The sequence below is a fragment of the Vidua macroura genome, chromosome 5 (assembly GCF_024509145.1).
Source record: "Vidua macroura isolate BioBank_ID:100142 chromosome 5, ASM2450914v1, whole genome shotgun sequence".
Classification (NCBI taxonomy): domain Eukaryota; kingdom Metazoa; phylum Chordata; class Aves; order Passeriformes; family Viduidae; genus Vidua; species Vidua macroura.
The window spans coordinates 38993563-39010468 of NC_071575.1; the positions used below are offsets into that span (position 1 = coordinate 38993563).

Genomic DNA, 16906 nt, shown 5'->3' on the forward strand with positions numbered 1-16906 from the left:
GATGTGTAATTAAATTACCACAAGCTTTTTAAGAAAGAAAATAGTTGCTATCCCACATGCACCTCAACCTAGACTCTAATTACAGAAAGCCTTCTGATGACAGGAAACACAGTTTATATTCTCCTGCTGCAGTGCTCTGTGCCACTGGGAAGGGAATTACAATCCAGAATAGTGTGATGAAAACCAGGTGGGCCTAAAAAGGTAGAATTTTTGTTCAAAGTGCACATGCATTATCATCTGTGACTGGTTGACTCTACCCTCAAGTACAAACTACAAAAAATTAAAGGCACAAATTTCTGATTATTTTGTATCCAGAGTTCCAACACCAGTTAGTCTCTGGAATATTATAGAACAGTATAGACAAATACTTCCCAGGAAAATAAAAAGCCTACACCACAAAAAAACCCTTACACACATAAGGTCAAACAAATGAGTCATTTAAGAAAAAGAAGCCAGACATTGCAATTGACTCCAACTAAGCACATGCATCTAAAAAAAAAATCAGTGAGAAGGAGATTCTTAAAGGAAATCCCAAAATAGCAACAAAAGAAATGACAAATCAAGGCACAGAAACAAATTAAACTCTCCCATCACATTTGCAGACAATAAATATACAATTAAGGCACACTGGTGTTTACAAAGACTGTGGCAAGGTCGTTTTTAAACATTAATTTTTCTTCCTAATGTTTCCCTTTCACTGCTAAATAATGTCATTCAGAGGACAGTTGTTCAAATGTAGCTTTCACATCACGAATCTTTAAAAGCCTACAGTTTCGCTGTTATATTTACTTTCTCTTCTCTACACAAAAAAGAGGATTGATCTAAACATATCCTACACCACTATTTACACTTCAGTTGATTATTATATCTGATTTCTTTCTGAGTAACTAATGTAAAATTTCATTTGAATAGCTCATGCTTAAAAATGTATTTTCCTAAATATAAACAGAAAGAATTTTCCCATGCAGGTGTGTATCCATATGCAACTTAGAAAGCCATGAAGGCAAGATATTCTTCTTTTCAATGTTTCTATTATTTTATCATACTAACTCAAAGCACAAACACCAAGAAAAAATATGATGTGAATTTAGGACTAAATAGTTCATTCCTGGTGTACAGTTTCAGAGGGAAAAAAAAAAGGTTGCTAAAATATAACTCGTTGAAATAGCAGTAGCATTGTTAAATCACACAGCTGTAGTGGCAATGATGGGACTGCTTTCTGAAATGGAAACACTTACACAGACAATTGAATTGACCTGTTGTTCCCTAACTTACACTTATTTTAGAGGGCATTTGCAGAGTGCTACATTTCTATTTTAGAGTTTTGGTTGGTTTTGGTTCTGTTAGCAAAAAAAGAAATCAATTTATATCTGAAAAAGGGCAGCAGATACTTAAAGAATGTGTATGCCTGTAGGACAGAAGCAGGTCTCCTTATTTTAAATAACATTTAATCATTTTCCCATTTTTGAAAACTGAAGAGTATCCCAGCTCAGCAGTGCTCCTACCCATTTGTTCTTGTCTGCTATACATACAATATCATATAACTTCTATATGATCCATACAATAATTTTATTTACATATCTGTCTGGGATGCAGTAAAGACTTGAGCAATGCAAATTTTTCAAAGCTATCAATGGGAACTGAGAGGAGGTGTCATGCTGCTTTTGGTGCTGAATTACACAAAACCAAATCTGACTCATCAACTCCGAAGTTAAACATCCTGATAGTGAGGTGAAGGTGTGGCAGATATTGTAAAGTATCCTTATCTTTGGATGCTGAGCTGACACAGCTGACTCCTCCATAAGCATATGGAGACATATGACTGACAGTGAACCACTTACCATTTATATATATACTATAAAAGTGCCAAATGGCAGGGATTTCTAGCACACTCCTTCTTGGAGCATGTGTGGAGATTCCTCCCTTGGGTGGGGACACCTCTTAAGGTGAGCTAAGGATGTTTGCCCACAATCATTGGTATGGGTGAGTAACATTGATCTCTACTCAATAATTGTTTCTTTTTTGATAACTTTAATATCATTGTTCTAATATAGTACATTATCATATACTATACAAGCAGTGTTAACTTCCATACCATGTAATAGGTAATTCTGATTAAGATCTTTTTGTCTAATAATTTATCATAATAAATCATTCATTTTTGTCCATCTGGCTTGCCATCCTTAATTCTGCATGACAAAATTGTACAAAGGTTCAATCACATGTGTTTAATTCCTTAGACTTAAACCGTTGACCAAGTCTGGGGCTAAGATTGGATCCAACCACACCCAGACTCCTCTCTGAGGAGTTTAGAAAGCCAGAGGTCATTCTGCACCTTGTGACTCAATGGGAAGGCTTCTCTAATAAACTTTGAAGCTCCCACTCCACCCACAACAACATCATATACTCCATTACCTCGTGTCTTTTTAGAAAAATTTTCTGGAAATGCAGAGCTATGGTTGTTGTCAAACACTTTATTTTTCTGTGGTTTTTTTTTAATTTAAAAATGAAAAAACCCAAGAAAGTCTCATACAACCCAGAAAGAGGTTTTAAAAAAAATCCAGGATTATTTGCAAGTCTCTTTTTTTTCTTTTATTAAGTGTTTCCTCATCTTTTCCCCAAAGAACAGAATATTTGGCAACATTTTAATTACACTGCCGATAAAAGTAGAAGTAGTAATCAGTAAAAAACATTCCAGCAAAGTAACGGTCTGTTGAGCAGCTAGCAAAACCCTGCAAAAGAAAAATAAAGGAGATTCATATAGGAACTTCTTTCAGTTCAAATGCTATTTGTCTTTTGCTATGTGGCCATTTGAAAAGGCTTACCGGCACAGCTACACGGAAAGAGTATGCGCTGTCATACAACCTAGCTACAGGGAGAGCCCAAACGTGCTGGCGTCCCTAGGTGACAAATGAGAGACAGATTAGATAACCTCATTTCATGGGAAACTGAAGAGAAGGATAGACTCTGGAAATACTTCACTGACAAATGCAGTGCAAGGTAATTATGTATTTAAAGATCAAGTTCTGACTTTAAACCCTGCAAATGTGGGTTTGCTCTGATCAGCTCGACATGGAGAAGAACTGGCAGGCATCTGACACCCAGTGACACTCGGCTGGCTCTGAGAAACTGGATTTCTTCACTCGTTTTCTAAGCAAATCCCCCCAAAAATAGGGATTGTTCCTGATATGCCAGGTGGCCTGTGAGCTTTAATTTGTAATACTAGCAAATGGCAGTTCTGCTGATTTTGGGACAGCAACTTCAGCAGTGCTGAGAAGACAGAAAATTTCCTCCATGTATTCTAAATATATGGGTAGTGTCTTCATCCAGTATTTCAAAAACAGATACCTGCAAGGTTTCATGCTATTTTTTATTACAGTGCTCTGCCATGCAAAAGTGAAAAAACATATTTTGTACCCGAAATGTTTATGCTACAATGAACAAAACAAAATTCAATCCTCACCTCTCTTTCACCTAATGAGCCACGGTAACTTATATTTCTAATGGCTCAACTCCTTCATCTTTCTCTCCTCACTTCACTTTCTGACACATCCTCTCTGCTGGAGACAATATGTTCACAAGACAAAACTTACGTGGGACTGGTGAGTCCAAATGATTGCTGTTCTGCCTTTTGGCAGAGAATAAGCCTTCCCATCCCTAGAAAAATCCTCTTAAAAGAAACCTCTTCAGCTAGGCATTTCTATTCTGAGTCACATCAAATCTGAAAGCTCACTGCTGCTGGAGGCTAGTTAGCTTTAGTCTTTTGATGTGGATTTCAGGTTGACACAGGAAATCTCTTTGACTAGTTTTGTCAGTAGGCGTCAAGGACATTTCTGCATTGTAAAACTCTCTATGTCTGACTTAATTTCAATTCTGTTGAAATTACAATAGACAGGTCAAAACTTGGAAAATTTTGGCTTTCTGATGACTGTGCCGCTGTTACAGAGAAGCCTGAAACTTTTTGCAAGGACATTTGAAAAATCTGAGCAAAAAGTCAGCTGGAGGTATCTCAAGTGCTGTAATCTGACTAAGCACAAAAAACCAAAAACCAACCAAACAAACAAAAAAAATCAATTAAAAACATGTTGTGTATGGGATCATACATCAGAATTCTGAAGACTCTTCTCCAGAAGAAATTGGAAATTACTTCCAAATTAGAGATGCTTCTCCTACAATGTGTTCAGAAATGCTATTACCTACTATCATTGCTTCTGCCTTTCCTACTGTTTTAATCAGAATAAACATTTCTGACCAAACACTGACAAATGGGGGCCTTGAAGGAGGCTTGTATGTCCAGGGAACCTGAAGAAAGTTTAAAGCCTTCATCAATTTACTGGAGATGCTTCAAGATTTGCAAGACCTGGTCACTAAATATTTTTTAGTGGGAAAAGCTAACCTGTTTCACCAGCTTTTATCCCCATTGAGGCAATCCAGAGAATGACACATAAACAATTTTGCTTTTAAAATGAAGACTTTTCCCTAGAGGGATTTATTGGTAAACTCCTGTTCACACAGAAATAAAGCAGAATATTACCATTGTCACCAGCAAATTCTAGACTTTAAAATTGGAATTTATTACTCGTAAGATAATAATGGAAACCATAAAGTAGATGAGAGTTTGGAAGACTCTCCTAAAGCTCTGAGTGATAAGTTATTCCCATTTCTTAAGTATCTCTGGAGTTATAATGAGTTGTAGTCGTGGCTTAGGCTGAAGCAGAATCAAAACTGTTCTTGCAGAGAATTATTGGATAGATTTTTATAAAAGTCAGCAGAAAACTGACTCCAAAAAAAAAGACTTTTTTTTTGTTGAGGCATCTCATTATGGTCATGCCAAAGCCAGCCATGACTGACAGACTCAAAGTACCAGCATCTGGATTTCTAGTACTTCAACAAAGATCAGAATTTTGCAGCCATTAGTTCCATAAAAATTATTCCCAAAACCCAGAGTATTGCTATAAAAATCTTACCTGTGTGGTTTCTTGGAAATTCTTTCTAGTGTTTTGGCTTAAAGAATAATGAGAGCAATAATTTCCAAATGTGACTTTGCAGAGAAATATAATTAATGGTTCTGTGGTGCTTCAAGAAACAAAGAAAAATAAGGATAAATTACTTTATTAAAAATAAAATCAGTTGCCTCCAAACCACAAACTAATATTTAAAATACAGTCATACTCAGTGAAACTCTGAATATGATGTATTAATCCCTACATGGGAGGGCTATACTATTGGATTATAATGGCATACATTTAAAAGACAAATTTTCAGTGGCTGTAGAAAAAAAGCAGACACTTCAGGGGTACTGTTATATTTTATCTTGTCTGAAAAATGCAGGTGTTTACAGGGATAATATTGAAGACCAAAAGACTGGACAAGTCCTTTGTTGCAGAGACAGAAGTCAAACTGTTGTCAAGCAGATTGTTTGGCAGCTGTTCTGGCTATTGCTGGCCTTTCTCAGAATAAAACTCCAAAATAAATGACTTGTTCTCTCTGGGAGAACATGGTGGAGGTGGGTTTTTGTGGAGAAAATACCTGCTGAAAGGAATAAGTCTGCTGCTTTTCCCTGCTGTAAGTCACAATTTTATGCAACACCAGAAGTTCCTGCACAAGAATCCCTCTTTACAGGGCTTGGCACAACAGGCTCAAAGAAGGTACTCTCTGGAGTTACTCATGTTATGTTCCTAATAATGTTTCTCTACAACAAAAGAAAAATCAGATCCCTAAGCCAGAGACCACAATCTGCCAATACACACATACATGTCTGCCCAAATGATAGGATTGAAGCTTAAGACTTCTGGATTTCAATACCTGCAACATCGGGTGAAATTTTCCTTGAGCTGAGAATGGTATTGGGCCAATGCAACATCATAGGCCCAATAGGCCTACATAGACCAAAAGGTCTACATTAACAATTTCATTGTGCATAGATTTTTCCCACTCCTCTGAATAGGACAAACTTGTGTAACAATAGACATCAGGCAAGAATTTCTATCAAATTAAGAACCACTGTTGTCTTTTGCATATATTCCTTTTAATTGTACTTACTTTATTTCCAGTGAGATTTCTACATCCATGGGTGTGTATTTGTTAATAGGAATAACATAGCTGTAGTTTCCAGAGCTGAAAAAGTTTGCATTAATACACATGGTATTTTGAGATAGACAGTATCTTCATCAAAACATGGAAATTGCATTTAAATTTAAACAGAAAAAAATATAAAAAGGTATCAAGGACTACTGCATGCTAGATGAATCAACTGTGCGCAGGAGCCAGCCAGGCAGCCAGGCCACAATAATGGTGTCTAGTTCTCCCACAGTATAATAAAACCATTATTTTTATTAATTTATTAATTAATAAAGTAATAATTATTAAAAATTTACCTACCTGCACTGAAGATTTTTGCTACAATAGCGGTTGTCAATGCTTTGCTGAGTTTCCAAAATCTGTATGGAACTGATTGTTGTATCAATCCCTAAAATATTAAGAATAATAGTTTATTCTTGATTATTTCAGAAATCTTAGATAAGAGCATAATAAAACTGCAGTTAGTCTACTGCCTTGATTGCCACTACAGGACTTGCTGCAGGTCTAAATTAGCACTCAGTTAAAAGCCTCTGGTTGATTACCTTCATTCTGCCATTGGAGATAAGAACCTTGTTCAGTTTGCAAGGACAAATATCCTGGGAACCTAACATTGCACAATTTTCTTTTGCACAGATGTTGAAGGCTACTTTAATAGCAGCCCAAGTAAAACTCAAATGTGTCAATATTCATTTTCATGTACTAGAAGCCATACCCATTCAAGTAACCAAAAACTTGAAAAAACTCATCTTTGTTGAGAGGAATAATATGGAATGCAACAAAACTTTTTCTAATTATCTGTGGAAGAAAACTACCCAACCTAAATGAAAATTATAATTTCTTCATATAATGTTGCCTTGAACTTGCAAGAACTTTTGTTTTTGCAAGAGTTTTGTAATATACTACAGATAGATGATGAGTTTAACCATGATAACACTGTTTTTCCCTTAGGCAGACACCACGTGTCTGAGAGTGCTGTCCAAATCCTTCCTGAACTCTGGCAGCCTTGGTGTCATGACTATTTATCTGAGGAGCTTGTTTCAGTGCCTGACCAACCTCAGGGTGAAGAATCTTTTCCTAATATCCAGACTAAACCTCCCCTGACACAACTTCATGCTGTTCCCTCAGATCCTATCACTGATCACCAGAACAAAGAGATCAGTGTCTGCCCCTTCTCTTCCCCTCATGAGGAACCTGTGGGCCACCAGGAGGTCTCCCCTCAATATCCTCTTCTCTAGGCTGAACAAACCAAGGGATCTCAGCTGCTCCTCATACAGCTTCCTCTGCAGACCCTTCACCTGGTCTTACAATGTGGTGCAGAAAGCACAAGGAGGACTTGGTTCAGCAGGCCCAAGCTCTTCACATCAGGCTGTGCACACTGGGTTTGAGTTTCTGTTCCTCTGTTCCACAGCAACCATTCCCTACTTTGCAGAGAAACTTGATGAGTATAGGGTGACCTGTTCTCTGATTATAAAATCCCTGTGTGGTAGTATATACTTAACTTTCAGCATGCAAATATCTACAAATGACAGAGGGAAATCAAGCATGTTCATCTCAGAGAAGTAGCACAGGAGAACATTTCCCTATGACACAGCAACTCATTACAAGATGTAACTTTGTGATGCCTGAGGTGTGTGTACCCATGCAAAAAAAACAGAAGAGGAATGATTTTTTTCAGATCATCCCACTGGGACACAACCAGGCAACAAGCAGAACCTGTGTTCTATTCCTCACCTGCTTTAAGTGCGTAGTCTAGACATCTAAGTCTATTTGTTTTATCTTCCAAATATTGCCTAGTCTTTAATCAAATATTTATTAAAAGAAGAAAAACAACCAAGCCTTAAAACAGAGGATCCACATAAACCAAAAAGACACAAGGCATAATCCTGCTCATAGTGAATGAATGCCAGAGCATGCTGTTATAACATATGTAGTCAGCAGATACTCATCTTTACATAAAAGAATCAATATTTTCAGCCCAGGCTGGCTCTGACAGCAGTGCACAGTCACTAAAAGGGAACCTGAAATCAAGCCAAACTTCCTGTGTCAAGGAACTTAATTTCATCTCCTCTGAAGGCAGTGTCAGGATCTGAAGGTAGAGATGGCCCCTTTGAGCAGCTGACATTTTAATCCCTTAGGTGAGATGAGGCAAACCCCAAACACTTCCTTCACACTCTATCATGAGTTTCCTGCACACAAATACCATGCTTATATCCTTAAGCACAAGATTTTAGCCCCTGTCAAGGAAAATGCCACTTGTCATTTTATTGTATTTGAAGTCAAGCCTAAGAACTCTCTAGAGAGGGCAGTCAGAACGTCTATAAAAATATAATGAAGATGTAAGAATAAACTGAAAATTACAGTGAATCACAGGTTTCCTGTTGTTCACAGGAACTAGACTCGCAAGTGGTAATTCTCTATAATGATGAATTATAACTGAAACTTCCTTAAATTCCAGAAGCAGAATTCAAAGCCTATAAGTAGATCTTGAAAGTTATACAAGTAAACACTTTAATTTTTTTATTTCATTTAAATATAGGACTTACAGTCATTTCCAAGATCAGGTCTTCCACCAGGTTTTTTGATGGGATCTCGTTTGGGTAACATGTCACTTTTGTTTCCTGTGAAAGGATGAATGTACAAACACTGCCCAAGTTAGCCTTGCACAATTGTAACAGCAAAGTATGAATACAAAACCAGAAGATATTTTGTTAATTATCTCTTGAATAGAAATGCATAACCATGAGAGAGATCTTTAAAATACAAAGCACCTCCATTCAAAAGAAGATATAAACACTCAAAAGAAGTTTGCAGATAACAAGAAACAAATTTTTGAAATCTACAGAATATCAAAAACTTTTCCAAAACATAGCCTAATAGAAAAGACTTCATCACACACAGAGAACATCACCAATTTCTATAACAGAGAGCCAAGCTGAAACTCAATATGCAGTCAGGCACTTCAGCACAAATCTGAACATAAAGCCACATCTTTCTTATTAGTGAGACAATCACATTAGGAATTATAGGTATCTGGCACGCAAATATAGGCTGAAGGAGCAACTTAGTTTTTATATATAAGCTGATGACTTCTTTTTTTTAATTGTTATTCTATTAATTTTCTCAATACTTGCCTAGAAAAGTGAACTTTAAAGGTCTTTTGAATAATCATCATATAGTACAACCTGAGGAAGGTAAATGGCCCTTCAAGCCCGTGGGAAATGGTCTAATGTTATTCCCATGCTTCTACACAGATTGCCAACTAAGAATCTGTTCAGAGACATGTTAACAGGAAACTGGCACTGGAAATGCTGATCTTGCCTAAACTAATGTGCTTCATCAAATATCACTTCTAGAATACCAAAATACTCCATTACCATGTTTTCCAAAGGAACCTTTCTGATCTCAGAATGACTGTTTCATGAAAGGAAGCAGGGATCAAAATGCGTTATTACTGAGATTGAAGCAAGACAGCTGGATTGACCTTATTGTTTTCTTATTTATTCCAGATTTGGATTTCATTTCAGTATTGGGAAATAAGAAAATCCAGACTTTTCTCATGCTAGCAGGTGACCAAGAGCATGGAGCAACATTAACAAATGGAATCCAAGGGCCCAGAAGCAATGTAATACAAAATCATCTTTGGGATTTTAATCTGTCTTGTGTTTTTTTATAAAACTCTCATACTGCTGCCAGCTATTCCTTGAATTCATTTCCTATTTACTAGTTCATTATACAGATTTAAAGGTTCTGCCAGATTTGGTGATAACTGCTGCATTTAGTAGTCATCTGCTGTCCCGTTTCATTATACAGTTCCACACACCTAGTAAAATGGCTACTGAACACATGCAATCACTTATACACATACACTCATCTTGGGGAAGATCTAATAAAAACCTGTTCATTCTCTCATTCCTCCCTTTAATTCACAAACTAATTGTCACACATTTTCTCCTGGTTTCTCTTAATAGTCTAGATATGCTAGCTATGCATTAAACACTGTAATTTTCTATTTTCATTAACAGAGAGATATTCTGTAGAAAGCCTATATCCCCTAGTGGAGGTAAAAGATTGCTCTATGTAGATAAAATAGTTCAGCCCATGCAAATGTTGGTAGGAATATTCATAAAAAACTTGGAATTAGTAAACACTTAAAACTGTGATTCTTTTGCAGGTGGTGGAAGAAAGCATTAAGCAGTATCAGAATTTGTACAAAAACCAGGACAAATATTTACTTCACTAAGATTTCAGCTATTTAAACTGAATCAGTAACCAGCGTAGAACTTTATTTTCACTTGGGTTTTTACTCATCATAGAATTACGAATTTATTTTCTTTCAGATATTGCAATCTAAATTTTGAATACAAGGTGCCAATTGAGATCAGCAAGAACTACCACAAAGCACCACAGCAACCTTCAATAAATTGCAAATAAAATTCCACTCTTTCACATATAGTAACACTGAGGGCTTTCTCAAAGGCCCACGTGGGGTGTGAAGATCCAATTAAATAACAAATAAAGAACTACAAGCATGACAAGAATGTAATGAGAAAAACCATCATCTTCAGATAAGATTAAGAAAAATTCATCCAATAAATGTAGTATCTTTTTTTTTTTCCCTCAAATATTCTATGGTTTTAATTCAAGTAAGTTGTAATATTCTGTAGGCAGCATGGGAAAAATCTGATGATGATTTCTCATTGTGATGGTACTTTACTATGAATCTGTTAACTGTCCTCTGAAGGCAATAAATGTGAATGCCTGAGGCTGACCAAAATCCATCAGGAGCTCTCACCAACCTTTTATTGTGAGGGGAGAGACGCTGGGGAGAAACAACAAGTAAGGACAGCTCCTGGTTATTGGTGGCACTTAACATTAAGGGGAGAGCAGTGAGCACTAATGGCATGGGAGCAGAAAGCAGAAATGGCACAAATGCTGAAGGGTATTCACATTCCTCAATTCCACTAAAATCAATGGAAGTTCAAAAGCCTAAATCCTCCAGAGAAATCATTTAAAAGAAAATATGAGAAAAAAAAGTCACATTAAGCTAGATGACATAAAGATGTGTTGAATTTTTGTTTAATAAATTTTCTCTTGCTTATGAATGCTTTTGCTTCTACTTGAACTTTCCAAACAGCCTTTTCATTAACAGCTCTGGGATGCAAAGGATTAGGAGCTACAATGCATGCACTCCGCAGTAGTCTGCACCCACAGAATTCAAGTATTGCATGTGGAGCAGCAAAAGGTCTGTAATAACTCCTAAATTAGTATTTAATTTAATTGCAATTTCAAACAGTTCTACCTTTCCAGGAATAGGAATAATCAGCTGATTCTAAAGTATCCACTTTTTATCTTGATTATTCCCCATATTTAATGCTTAGCTTTTTTTTTCTGAAAACATTTTCCTTTTCATTTATCTTGGCTACAGCTACATTAAACAGCTTGTTGGTTTTCCTTCTGTTTGGATTTCATATTGACATTGTTACCTTCCATCTGGGGATATATTCAGGTTCATTAAACTTGTGCAGAACTGAAATCTTTCAGTAGCTTGTGTACTGTGCTGATTTTTCACTCTTGGATCCACTCTTAATGCTATTTGGAGCATAAAACCTTGAGAAGGTAATGCTTTGTGTTAATTCTTATCTTCTCTGTCCACCTAATATCAGAAGCAGTCAGCTGAGGATAGAAGGTTTTCATATTTCATTTTCATCCATCTACAATTCCCTAATTTATAAATGAGATTAATGTCTTCTTAATTAATCAACACTCAGGTTTCAAAGCAATACAAATCACTCAGGTATGACCTCCTGAAAGTACTGTATTGAGCCCTATCTGCCACAGGGCTCACTGCAGCACTGATCACAAGAATCACAAGGACCACTCACACACAGCTTATCTGCAGAGTAAAGAATGGCCAGTGGCTGAGTCCCACTGAAACAGCTCACGCTGAGAGTGTCACAGCAATTGGTAACGCCTGCCCTGGCAGACATTTGTACTTCAGAGGCTGAACTGCATCCATCCCCCTTTTCACTTCACTTTGTCGATTGCGCTGCAAGAATTGTTCCCAAGGCCAAGACAGGAAGATTATGAATGCTGGTTTAGTAATATTAACACTTGCTTCCTTGATATGTTAAGGACTGGGAGAGAGAAATACAGATTCCCACAACTTATGCATACCTTTATGCATTAACCCTTTCTTATAAATATCATAGAAGTTGTAAACAACGCTTCTTCTCATACACTACACATACAACACTTGGCAGACAGAGTCAGTAAAAGAATTCATTCCAGTAAAAGTATTTTATTTTATAGAGCTCTGCCTTCAAATGCTACTGCTCAAAACCCCTGCCTTAACAATCAGAGTTTTAAGTGTAAGTTTTATGTTTTCAGGCAGTTGGCATTCTGTCTCTGCCCATAGGAAAGATGTAGTACCACCACATTGTGACACAATTCAGTTTTTTTGGGTTTTTTGCATCTGTTAATTAATTCTCTACTACCCCTAATCAACTCACATCCAACTGCAGCCAAAGGTCAATTAAAGAGATTAGTGAATTTCCAGTTGACATCAAATAATTTACCAGGAATGGCCAGGAAGAACAGTGACACCAGACAAGACATCTTAGGGCCTCAAATTCTTAAGGGTAACCAGACTGGATTTTTCAAAAACATATTGACTGTTTCAAAATCATATTGACTGATGATTAGTTATATCAAGATTTTTTAAATACTCTGGATTAAGCTCTTTTGTAGAAAGCTAACTACCTTTAAAGATTCTTGCCCCTTTCCCCACACTTTCCATACAGTCTCTGCTCAAATTATAAAGAATTACATTTCCAACTTACGTTTTTCCTTTGCAATATTTTTTTCATAACTTAGAGATTTGACTTTTGGTTGATGAATTGGACAACAATAGACCTTGTCACAAGGTAAAATGTCACAGAAATTCACTTCAGGGATCCTGCTGATGAGCTGTGTGGTCTGAGAAACTGTGCTTTCACTCTGCAATGCTAAAAAAAAGCAAAAAAAACAACAACAAAAAAACAAACAAACAAACAAACACCAAAATATAATTATCACAAATGCTGTGTACTGGCATTTTATAATAACCAATTATGTGTATGCAGACCAGCAGAGACACAGTACCTGCTGTAGTAGTAGAGGGAGAGACTGGAACAGAACTTGAGGTACTGCTGATGAAGAAAAACAATTCATTAAGAAATGGTCATTAGAGTTGAGGACCAAAACAAATTGATCCACAGTCTATTACTGATTCTACTAACTTGAATTCATTAATGGTAATTTAAATACTTGCCTGTAAACTGGATGTTTTTTAAAACGGCTGTCATGAATGCTAAGTAAATATAGGCTCCATATTGTCAAAGCACTGTAGAAAGAGAATTGTTCTGTAGATTTACATTCATTTTTATGCAACACAATATGAATAATACCTTGACAGCATTGTGTCAAAATGCAGTCATGCAAGTGTTAACTATCTGATCACTTTCCCTTTAGTGGGAAAAATATCAGCTGAATTTAATGGGGTTTAGATCAGATACTCTTATACAGTATTGTGTTCATATACTTGTATTCAACACAAAATATGGCCACTTTCCAACCTAAATAAAATCACACCACCAGTTCAAAGTACTCAGGTCACAAAGAGATTGATTGTAAGCCACAGGTTTTTGGACTGGAGACAGAAAATGGCAATCTCAGAAGTCCAGGGCATACTTTCCTTTCCATAAGTCCAGGGTCACAAGTTAAACTTCCAGTCACATAATTGCCCACTGCAGTGGGAACAAGTTCAGCTTCATTTCACACAACAGATTCACTCTGTATATCAGAAATTGTACTTAGGCACAGAATGATTGGATAAAACATGCAGAATCCAGTTTTGCACCTGTAGTACGAATCACTGAGGTAGACTTAAGGTGCACCATGCATTGTGACATGGAGAGAGATCAGCTGTGTGTCCACCCCATGAGTATCTTACTTTTACACAATGGTTTCAACTTTACAATATTACCAAGGATATTAATTGTTAATTTTAATACATCGTGTTCTTCAAGTCGGAAGGGAAAGGAAGAAGAAGAAGTGTTACATTCTTTCAGATAAGTAGAAAGGGGAAAGGGATAAACAAGTCAAATTGTTGTTAATTAATTTTTACCATAGTGCCATAATAGCAATCAAAGCTATTATAGTCACCCGGAAAATCTTCACGGAGCAAGATTCTTTGGTCTTTGATAAACAAACCTAGGGTAAAAAAAGTCTGGTTAATTCAAGAGGCACATATCTAAGCAGCCGCTAGTAGATTAAGAAATACTACACAAGGTTGACTTTACATCACCCTTGTTTCTTTCATGATCATAGGGGTCAACATTTACAAAGAAAAAATTAAAAGGCCTCTAAGACATTGTTGACAGTTTGGGAGCACAAACATTATAGAGGAAGAAAGGATAGCTAAAAATAACAGCCCCTTGTCCTTTCTTCCTGCCATTTTTCATACTTTTGAAGTATTTAAAAATCAATCAGTAAGTGTCCAGAACTAAAAGCTCAGCAGCTTTCAGTATGTGCTCAGATCGTGCTAAGGCAGGACTGGTACAAATAGAGAAGAAAGGCACTTTCCAACCAAGTAGGATAATCTTAGGTAATGGAGCATTTGACTGTCATTATGGTACAAAGCATATTTGACCTATTATTTTCTCTTGCTCTTTGGCACTGGCAAAAGCAAAGTAGGCAAATGAGCATTGGTTCATATTAAAGAACAGGGCTTGGCAGCCTAGGAAGACCATCTCGAAAAAGGTCAATGTATGTATTTCTTCACTCATATGATCCCTTTGAAAAAGGGCATCCACTTCCCATACAGTGATATAGGCAAGAGAAAGTGAAAGCAAACCACAATGAATGACTCAGACAAGGATTTCATTTCACTCACCTTCCTGGATTTTAGTGGGACTGATTTTATTGATGGCAAGAGACTATTAGCTCGACTATACCTGCTGTAAGAGACAAGATCTCTTTAAAATTCAAATGCTTCAGCAAGTAATTAATGAAGAAAAGACATTTTTAATGTGTTAATGTCACTTGCTTTTGCAATTTTAACATTTACAAAGGGAAAGGCAGAAGTGTCAGCAGATTCGTTTTCAAGGATAAAGGTCTCCAGTTAACTCATTCAGGTGAATGCTCTTAAATGTTACATGTGATTTCGAAGAAAACTTGAGGAAATGGCTTAAAAACAGGAAACACTCATCACTTCCACTGCAGCACCAGTGAAGATTCTTTCTTGCAGACAAAGCTCTACAGATTTGCTTTAGAAGCAATTTCCAAGTCCCAGAGCTGTAACTGGACATAATCTACCCTTTATGCAACAGAAACAATTACAAAAATTACTGCAATTTAATAGCCATTTCAAATTAATTTAATTTAATTTTGTCAGTGACTAAAAAATATTTGAGAACTATGGGGTCTTTTGCACAATTTAAATACTGGAAAATAGCTGAACTCTACTGTCAAGCAAAATTGGTTTTCACTTCAATCAATTCAGAGATCACTTTAACAACTTGTGTGACAGCTATTAGAAAACATCCCAGCCAGAGGTACCTGACTTTGCTCTCTTCACTGACAGTTGACTTTAAACTGTTGATCCGTTTCAGCCTGGCCAGTTTCCTGTTCCACTGTTCCAATTCTTCTATTCTGACTTCAAGATTGTTTGTTAGTTTACAAAGCTGCTTTACAGCACCAACATTCTCCATGAAGATCTGATCCTGAGAAGAAAACAATGACAAAAGTAGGTACATAGTAGATACTTAGTATATTCATCAACCAGATGTAACAAGCAGGAATTAGTGCAGAATTCACCTATATAAACACAGGTAGATGTAGATGACTGTAGATGTAGATGACTGGTCACTGTAGATGACCATAAAACCCTTTTTCTAGACATTTAATTTGCAGTAAATTGAAAATGAGGACTTGAAGAAAAAATTGAAGCTAAAGGGCCTTTTACACCAAGGATTTAAACTGCATTTTACCTTCATACTGTATTGAAATCTTAACCCTGTTCCAACAGGCACCTACTACTTGATTTTCAGTGCTTTAGCTGAACATAGATTTTAGAATCCCTTAGCAAAATATACATCCAACCATCTTCCTACAGTCATTAGGTAGGCTCAGACAAACCAGAGTTTCTATCCATGTTGTACGCATTATATTAATCACACAGAGATAAGTGAGACAGATTAAAAACCAAACCAGATGTCAAGCTGTGATTGTATAATATTTTGCTGTCCCCTTCAGCCTGTCCAGTCTCTTACAGGAGTCTTGTAGGTTCTAATAACATGATCATCTCTGCAACTTAAAACAGTTTAGACACCCTCCATTTACTCCTTCTGGATATTTTACCCAGGAAAAGCCTCCTATTCTCCTACTTCTGTTTATCATCTAGGTATCAACCTGCTGCTGGAGAAAGCCTCAGTATAATCATCCAGGTAGAATTTTATCCATTTCTGAGTAAAAAATGGTTACTGATCCACTGCAGGAGCATAGTAGAAGAGTACTTTGCTTGCTGTGTGTGAAAGAATGGCTTTCTCAGCCGAAGGTCCAACCAGACTGGTGCCATTAGACGAAGCTATTACTGCAGTTAATGTTGCTGTGTTCCAGTCTAGTCAAGTTATGCAGAAATAAGGTTTTGCCTTTCACATTGTAAAAGCCATGCACACCTTTCTTTTAAAGGTGACTGCATTACACAAAACCAGACAGCATTTCATGTAATCAGAATCAGAGCACACTATCAGTGGCAAGCCACAAGCTTCCCTACTGCCAGAATACC

The 16906-nt window shown here is 36.7% G+C and overlaps 1 protein-coding gene across 1 annotated transcript in view; it reads right to left on the reverse strand.

The window, feature by feature from the left end:
• Nucleotides 1-2115: 2115 nt before the first annotated feature.
• The window catches only part of MYRFL (myelin regulatory factor like), a 33764-nt gene continuing 18973 nt past the window's right edge, over nucleotides 2116-16906 (reverse strand). Inside the window, exons 13-24 of the mRNA XM_053978043.1 lie at nucleotides 15679-15842; nucleotides 15014-15077; nucleotides 14246-14331; nucleotides 13391-13462; nucleotides 13222-13268; nucleotides 12921-13085; nucleotides 8625-8699; nucleotides 6382-6469; nucleotides 6043-6117; nucleotides 4968-5076; nucleotides 2826-2900; nucleotides 2116-2732 (exon numbers count right to left, since the gene is read on the reverse strand). Of these exons, the coding sequence (XP_053834018.1) occupies nucleotides 2646-2732; nucleotides 2826-2900; nucleotides 4968-5076; nucleotides 6043-6117; nucleotides 6382-6469; nucleotides 8625-8699; nucleotides 12921-13085; nucleotides 13222-13268; nucleotides 13391-13462; nucleotides 14246-14331; nucleotides 15014-15077; nucleotides 15679-15842 (1107 nt within the window). The 3' untranslated portion in view covers nucleotides 2116-2645. The remainder of the gene's footprint in view (nucleotides 2733-2825; nucleotides 2901-4967; nucleotides 5077-6042; nucleotides 6118-6381; nucleotides 6470-8624; nucleotides 8700-12920; nucleotides 13086-13221; nucleotides 13269-13390; nucleotides 13463-14245; nucleotides 14332-15013; nucleotides 15078-15678; nucleotides 15843-16906) is intronic.